General features: G+C 33.2%; 1 protein-coding gene across 1 annotated transcript; it reads right to left on the minus strand.

The window, feature by feature from the left end:
* Positions 1-775: 775 nt before the first annotated feature.
* On the minus strand, positions 776-7803 carry HELRODRAFT_194024 (hypothetical protein; the record flags this gene model as incomplete). The annotated part of the gene is made up of 17 exons (XM_009030068.1): positions 776-891; positions 1432-1522; positions 1766-1846; positions 2159-2261; positions 2690-2808; positions 3035-3214; positions 3481-3621; positions 3775-3842; positions 4179-4316; positions 4636-4756; positions 4996-5087; positions 5521-5647; positions 5998-6051; positions 6582-6660; positions 6909-7021; positions 7273-7360; positions 7718-7803. The coding sequence occupies 17 exons, from the start codon at positions 7801-7803 to the stop codon at positions 776-778; spliced, it is 1797 nt and encodes a 598-aa protein (XP_009028316.1).
* Positions 7804-9104: the final 1301 nt, after the last annotated feature.

Here is a 9104-nt window from a genome sequence, read left to right on the forward strand (position 1 = left end):
AGTTCTTTGAAAAGATCACAGATAGATAACACGAAGAAGAAATAATATTTCCACATTCAAACGCATCGTCCAATTGGAAGACTGCATTCTTCTGCCTTCCTCTTGGGCTCATAAATATTTTTTTTATAAGAATATTAATGTCTTCAAAAATTAATAATAAACATTCGTTGGCATTTTTATCAAAAAATCCACTCCTTTGAATAATTTTTAAACATTTAGTTGAATGAGTCGTAAGAATAACTAAAAATTTAATGTTAATAGCTCATTTAAATTATGCAATTAATAATCAATTATCAATGTTGAATTGCTTTGAATGATTAATAATCATATGATTCAGAATATTTCCAATTTTCGATTGCATATCTGAAGAACAACTTTGATCAAACTTATCAAAAAATATAGATATAAATTTTAAACAACTTAACAATAGAAAGTTCGAAACTCACTTTGAAATCTGTAAATCTTGCACCAAATCTTGGTAGCAAATTTTTAGGATTATTTTTGACAGTTTTGACGGTTATCATCGGCTCAATCGTATATAAGTAAATTATTTAGAATACAATAAATATAATTTATGAGTAAGCATGTGATTAGAACTCAAAGATCGATTTCCAGTTTTCCCGCCTCTCAAAACTCTTGCAGGTTGCTTCCATAACTTCAAAGTATAATATGACTATCCCACTTATCCACTGTACATCCTAATCTTACCATATTTTAATAATTGTCCACAAACTTTATTGGAAGCAAAAGCAGCAATTTTGTCGCAGATGCCTTTTCATTGGTGATGTAATGTTCTGGCAGTTGACTGATACTTCCAGATATGTACAATTTGCACTCTTTTATCTTCCAAGTCAACGTTAATTTGTTTAAATTTAACGGTGGCGAGATGGCCTAGTTTTTAAAGTCGTCTGGTGCAGTTTTGCTGTGCGTGCAGTATCCGGGTTCGAATATGACAAAAAGACATGCTTCTCGTGTAATGTGTCGTTCAGTATTTATTCTATGAATGTAGGTTGTTAATTTCTTCGAGCCTAGAAGAGTGTAATAGACCTTTAGCCTTTTTTTTGATAAATGTCTACGAACTATGAAATTTTGTGACACCCATATATTCGGCGACCCCATGATCGGATGACTGGAAGTAGCGCGCATTGAATTACCCACAATAATTTAATTTAACATGTGAAAAAAATATATCTTGATATCATGTAGAGAATGACATTTAAATGAATAATGATACAGTTTACCGTTTTTAAACGTTATTTTACTTACACACGCACACACAATTGTACAAATTTAAAGCAAAAAAAATGTTAAAATAAATTGGAAACAAAGAATAATTGTAATGCTGAGTTTAACTGGTAATAAAAATCAATCATGTACAAGTTTTCGTTGAAAATAAAGTCACAGGATTAAAAAGTAGTCATCCCATCTGACTGTCGCCATCGAGACCAGCAACTTGTGAGAGAAATTTTTCAATATTACGAGTTTGTTTCTTTGTGTATTTCTTGAACTGATTAAAAGTTTCCTAGGATGATTTAAATAATAATTTTTATTATCAATATAGTAAAGTTAAAACAACACAATTATTTAATTATTTAGAATATTCAGCTAGGCCCTTTTTTATCAGTTGGTTGGCTTTGTTAGTTTTGTAGAGATATAACAAATGCATAAAAATTCTACAGTGGTTGTTCTGTCTTACTATGGCAATGAGAACAGGAAATAAAAATTATGACGTAAAACAGAAATATGGTGCGAATGAAAGTCTAACTGGAGGAAAAAAAGAAAGCAGTTTAGAGCATGGCTCTAAGATAGCCATAATACTGACAACCTGTGCCGAAGACAGCATTTTCTAAGTTGAAGGACAAAAAATTACTACAAATGATGACACAAGTGGTGGTTGTATGAATAATTGCAGCAAGCATCTCCAGCAATGAATAATTCCGGACGACACTCTGGAAAATATGTCATCAGACGTTTACTGAAACGTGAGAAGAAACGATCAGATGCTTGCAACTTGATCGAAATGTTTGTTTCAACCACTGATTACTGCATTGCACGCACACGACAACACAACATGCGATTGCAACTTTAAACAATTAAGATGCCTTCGTGTATGCCATACAAAACTGGTTAAGAACATAGATAAAAATAAGTTAGAAACCAAAGCCTTGATGTTCTGCTTTTTAAAATCAACTGCCCATTCTTCAAAATCCTTCAAGTGTTCTTCTCTGTCTTTCATCTTCTTCTCTTCCAATTCTTTCAAACTGTTTCAAATTTTAAAATAATCATTAATCAAACGATCGACAGCCAACATAAAAAAAAACTACTCAAGTGAAATTGTGCTGGTCGCATGTCATTACAATGAATAAGACTCTATAAATTTAATTTTCTATCTGAGGTTTGCTGCACTATAGTAATATCAAGAGTTCCTTATTTACACATGCATATGCAAATAACACTTGGAAATTACATTTATATTTTTGAACATGCTGAATGTTAGACCTAGACAACGACGATAAGATTAGGAGCAGCAAATCAAATGGCCAGGACATAAAAGCGGTGAATTTTTTTTCGTAACCCTGGCCGTGGATGTATGCTGTTAAATAATGACGAATCATGGAGAAAAAACTCAAAAATGATTTTTAAAAAATTAGACATCAGAGGTTTGCAAAAATTTTACAAAGTGTCTAACTTCCTCTCAGCCTCTTCACATCTCGCAATCATGCTTTCTTCCTTCTTCTTCATCATCTCTAACTCACCCTCTAAGTTCTTGAGCTGATTGATTCTATGTGACACATACACCTCGTGTTCCTGTACCAAAATCAACCACAATGAAATGTATATTTTAACCCAAATACATTAAATTAAGAACAACGCTAAGATATTTTTATTTAATAAAATCGTTGCCCCACTAACAGATATCATTGTTTGATATATTTTATCAAAGCACTTGCTTAAGCAACTGACAGGTATGAAGTATAATTATCTTTGTAGCATCCTATCAACCGGTTTGCAAAAAAAAAATTAATCAGCTCACCTCTTTTTTCCTCAGCATATCTTCTTCAACCTTGCGAGTCAACTCGTCAATGGAGATAATTTCATTTTTAATGACCTGTAGCTTCTGAGTGAGATCACGAAGGCGATCATTGTTGAGGGTAGCCTGGTCTTCCATCAACTCTCTCTCTACTCGAGGTTTGATTTGTTTGTACACTAAGTTCTAGGTGGAGACAAATTTGAAAAATTGCAATAATAATATTAAAAATTATAGCACAATAATAATCATAGAAGTACAGATCTACTATAAAATTTAAAATGATTAAAAGCTATGCGGACTCAAACATCATCTGGTTCATCACATTCGCCTCAATAACGATGACAGAATACAATTTAATTCCGGATACCATCAACCACGAGTGATTGAAATCTATTCCAACGGTTAACACACACCAAGAAAGAAAAAAAAGAAAAAAAAACATGACCGACCTTCAATGTGATGACATCGCAGTCGAATGATTCACCATCATTGATGTCGAACTTCAGAGCAAACATGACATCCTCCTCCTCTTTCGTCATGATGAAACACTCCCTGATGCACTTCTCAAGCATTGAGACCTTTTTCAGGATCTGTTTCAAGTGGTCATTCCGAAGCGGGTGCATATGTACTTAAGTATGTATGTTTGAATGCATGTAATAACATATGTGTGTATTATAGTGAAGTAATTTATATATGTAAGAATGCAAAGTACGCAAGCATGTTTCAAAAGATGTTTTAATAACCTCATCTTTCTTTTCTTTCCTCATCTCACTCAGTTTCAAGGTTTCCTCTTCCAGTTCTTTTCTCCTTCCTACAAATTTACATAAAAAAAGACGATGACGACAACATGCAGTGACAACAATCTTTACTTAGTGCATTCTAGACAGAACAATTATCATGGAATATAATTTATATGAAATAATTAAAATTGCAGAAACTACGTTGCATAGTATGGAAAGCTACTTAGATGACCACCCAGTCAGATGACCACTCATTCAGAAGATAAGCATAGGTGATGCAATTTTATAGCAATAATAATTCATTTATTTTGAGTTAGTGAAAAAATACTGCAAAAATGCCTAGACACACACTATATAGTATATACTACATACATATAACGAATAAAAATAAAAAACCGCATATGAACCTTCCATGGTCTCATATTTGGTCAAGATAGTTTTGCGCTCGGCATCAAGTTGGTTGACGTTGAATCCAAGTTGCTCCTGCCTCTCCAGTTCTTGTTCCCGCAACTGAACGAGTTTCTGCAACTCATCAATTTGCTTGTCTGCTCGTTTTAAATGTTTCGTAATGTTGAAAATTAATAATTGAATCATTTACGCCGAGTTTTGCTCTCTTCAAGCGAAATAAATTGAATGAATTCTCAAGTTTTAAATATACTTTCATACAAGCCAATCGAATTAACCATCTAATTAATTAGATCAACCAACTGACTGACAGACCAATCAACCAACCAACCAGCCGACTGACCGACCGACCGACCAACCGACCGACCAACCGACCGACCGACCGACCGACCAACCGTCCAACCGTCCAACCAACCAACCAACCGTAAGCATCAATCTTCATCTCTTGATCTCTGATACAGTTTTCCATGCTGATCTTGCGTTCTTGTCCAGTTTTGTTTAGTTGTTTCAAAGATGCCAGCTGCTTCTCATATTGTTTCAATTCTTTATCTTGAGTCACCTTTTCTTCTCTTCTTTCAAGCTACGATATTTTTCATCAAAATTAAAACGTTCAAAAGACACTATCCATGCGACGCTGCATAAATTACATATTACCATGATTGTTGTTATTATTATAACAGAGGCCTAGTAGATAAATGAATTGTCCTGGCTAGATAAAAATGACAAATGAACAACTAAACAAATGCTAAACATAAAATAAAGTTAACAGTAGACAATAAAATAGGCAAGACACATGCAAAAGAAACCACCATAACTGACCAATTTCTTTTTTGCTGCCTCAACTTCTTCCTCTAGTTTTTTAGAGTATTCAAACAACTTTTCATTCTCTTCTTTCAGATTGGGGTGTTGAACTAATGGTGGAGAGTTTTTTTTTAAATAAATCATTGTTTGGTTTAGAAGAACATCTCAATGACCTCAATTTTTTATTTCAGCCTAGGGCAGGTAGAAAGAGAAGACCAGTGAGCTTGTACGTACAGTCACCCAAGACACAAAAACAACAAAATTTATACAAAAATATACAAAAAGAAAACAAATAATCATAAAAATGAAAAAAATTCCAAACAAGTAAAATGAAGAAGTTGGTAGGTGTGGTGAGATTTTACAATTGCTAGCATAACAGAATGATGTTTGTAGCCGGTTGATCAGATTTCAATAGTTGAGATGATCAAATATGCCCATAAATTTATCCACATTAAACATAAAGTATAAATTACATAAACACGATGTGCAGCGTGCAGTAACACGTTAAATAAATTTAATTCGAATCATTCAAATCATGGTGACCTATGTTTTGCATGAGGATGTCAGTCTCTTCCACAAACTCCTCCTCGCCGGTTTGAAGGAAAACCGTGTACGTCTTATCTGTGAACTTGACAAACTCCTGGAAGAAGAATCCCATCAGGTGTTTAAACTATTGTCAGCATCAGTTTCAAGTTTTTTATGTATGATTTATTGCAATCTCAATATGAAACAACGTCTGTTTAACAATTCATCAGGCAGCACTTAGGGCCAAATTGTAAACATTTACTTCACCACATGCAGTCATTAATCAAGTTCTGTGGCACTGAACTATTTCTCAAGTATATTTATAATGAATAAATTTAAAATTTAAATCAAACAACTTCTTATCTTCATCAAAATCTTGTAATAATATCTAAAATCAATAACAAACTAGTAACTGAAAAACTTTAAAACAACAACAACAGCAACAAAAACGACAACAATAAAAATGGTTCTGGCAGTTGAAGACATGTAACACACCCTGTTCTCAACGCTGATCCAATCCAATATATCCTCATATGGATCGGACACATTCTGTTTAACAAATTAATTTTTTATCTCACAATGAAGTCATCAATTTTCATTCTTTTTTGAAACTTCAACAAAATATTTATTTCAAAATGTTGATCCAATTTTTCTTGGACCCAACCAACTTTAAGTTGAAAACCACCTACTCCAAATAGATAGATAGATAGAGAGACAGATAGATAGACAGACAGACAGACAAATAGATAGATAGATAGACAGAAAAACTGATAGATAGACAGACAGATAGATAGATAAATAGATAGATACTTGAGGAATAGCTCAGAGACAACAGTTCAGCAAACAATTACTAATTAATCATCATTCATCCATCCATTGGAGATCATGGTTCAAAAAGCAGATAAGATTTTATCTTTTATTATTTCGGTTATTATTGTAAGACTTTTTGTCATAGGCAACAAAAAATTAAGCAATAAACAACAAAATCTCAATCAAATGATGATATTATTCACAAAGATAAACGGTTGATACAAAAAAAAATAGTCAAGCAAACAAAAACCCATCCCTACATCATCTACCTCTATTAGATTCTTGATGTAATCCAGAGAAGCAAGAAGGTAGGGCCACTGATGGGGCACACCCACTGTTTGCAGGTACCTGTTTGTGGGTGCAGCATATTTTTGTAGGAGGAGGCGTGTCTGAGAGATGTTGCATGTTTGTGGAATGTTGTATGTTTGTTGTAAGTTGTATGTTCTTAATGCATGCCTTACCATTAGAAAAGATTTAAGGTGATAGAAGCAGTAAGAAAGACATTGAACTAAACTACTGGAAAGAACGTTTGTAAAAGAAAGAAAATAACAGATTATATGTTGAAGCAGCTGGAAGAGTCGCTTGTTGACAACAACCTTTTATGGATGACAATTGGATATTTCAGGAGGTTCATCAGCTCAGGGAAAGAGTCCTCCAGTTTCCCTTCCAGTCTGTAATTTTCAGGAAATGCCATGAACTGCAGCAGAAACTGTTAGGATGATGACATCAACATTATTAAATAATTAATGCTATTTCCATTTATTAATTCTCTCAACAACAAGCATGTACAGTGCATGCTGTGAAACCACGCATCATGCACACATTTCATTTGATAGAGAACAATGTTTTTGCTTTAAATTCAGTCAAACAAGTACGAATCACATTCATTCATAATTCACATGTGCATGAGCAGGATATATCACCACGAGTCATGTTCTTTCATAATTCACATGAACCCACCTCAAACATTCCTTTTGAAATAGAGTTGCCAGGGGCTCTGAAGGCCTTTTGAGCTGACCATGTGGGGGTAGTTTTTGGACAAGAGGAACTGCAGATGATGGCAACGACGTTGTTTTATTATGATTATAATTATTATGGTGATGATAAGGAAAATTTTAATAATAATAATAACAACAATAAAAATAGCATTAACTCAACAATAAAATGATGATAAAAACAAGGATAAAAATAATAACAAAAATTATTATACCATCATCATCATCACCATCACCACCACCATCATCATCACCACCACCAGCATTACTGTCGTCATTGTTGTTAGTAATTTTTTTTACAATTTTATAACAAAATGAACGTAATCATAAAGATGATAATGAGGGTGGCTACACTGCATAATTAGCATAATCACACACAGTAATTAACGTAATCACAGTGAATAATTAACATAATTACACTGAATAGATTGCTGAGACACATATCCTTGAATGTTTTGTCGGTGACAGGTCTGGGATCCTTCAGCCCATCCTTCATCTGATTGTTGCCACTCCTTGATTTGTCATCATCATCATCATCACCATCATCACCATCGTCATCATCACCATCATCATTATCAGGATCACAATTTATTACTTCATTTAATACTGAACGAATATTATAATCTGTACTAACGCGAAATACCAAATAAACATTTTCACCATCATAACTTTATATAGCCCAAGCAATGTTTCTTTCATTTTAAAAGCTATTAAAAAATTCAAACTTTTTATCAAAATTCATGAACTAATATGTGTAAGAGTAACATCCTTGATGATAGCATTACAAATCTTCTGCCTTGCATATAAAAAAAGCCTACAATTAATAACATCTTCAATGGATACTTAGACTTATACATAGACATACCTAGACATCAAAAATACTTGCCTTTAGTATGAAAAACAAAAACAATATAAGAACAGTAGCAACAGGAGTATATGTGTGCTAATGATTGAAACATTAGCCAAACATGAAACATAACTTGGTACTTAGAAGCCAAAGAATCAAGTCATCTATTATGGTCCCCATCACTAACAACAACAACAATAACAACAACAGCAACAGCAGCAGCAACAACAACAACAACATGAAACATCATCCCACTTTGCACTGGAGCACGCACTTCCAGGAGCAAAGCTGGCTTTCTTACTGGAGCCCATGTTCTGCTGCATTGAGGGAAGTTTGGAGGACATTCCTAACATATTGGGTGAGGAAAGATGATGATTAATGCTACTCCACACAATTATTTTATAAATTACAGAGTAAAATATATTTAAACAGTGTTCTTTACAATAAAAAAAAAAACAATCAAATCATTCTATCGAATTGAAATTATTGAACAATCTTCAACTGCATGAATCCAACCAACCGGAATGCCTGTTGCTAGCAGGATCATTATATCTTGAGACCGATGAAGCACGTGCCATAGAAACCTACAAAAAAGTTTCAAATTTGTAAAATGCATATTAATATAAAGTATAAATTAAAATATCCACTGCTAACAGACTCTGACCTATGCTTTCATTACAGAGATCAATCATTAGGTCCTATTGATTAGGACACATCAGGACAAACGTTAAGTTTAATGTCGCTATAAAACTATATACAAATGATGCTATAACTATAAGAAAAGTTAATTTAATGTTTAATTAAAGTTAAAACACTAACACGCTAACCTTGAAAATTTTTTTCAACTTTTAAATATTAAATTATCAATTTTATTACAGCTGTAGTATCATGCATAATCTACTAATTAATTGCTTTTGGAATGAAACTTAACGTTTGACCACATCAGATGA

The sequence above is a fragment of the Helobdella robusta genome, assembly GCF_000326865.2.
Source record: "Helobdella robusta unplaced genomic scaffold HELROscaffold_64, whole genome shotgun sequence".
Classification (NCBI taxonomy): Eukaryota; Metazoa; Annelida; class Clitellata; order Rhynchobdellida; family Glossiphoniidae; genus Helobdella; species Helobdella robusta.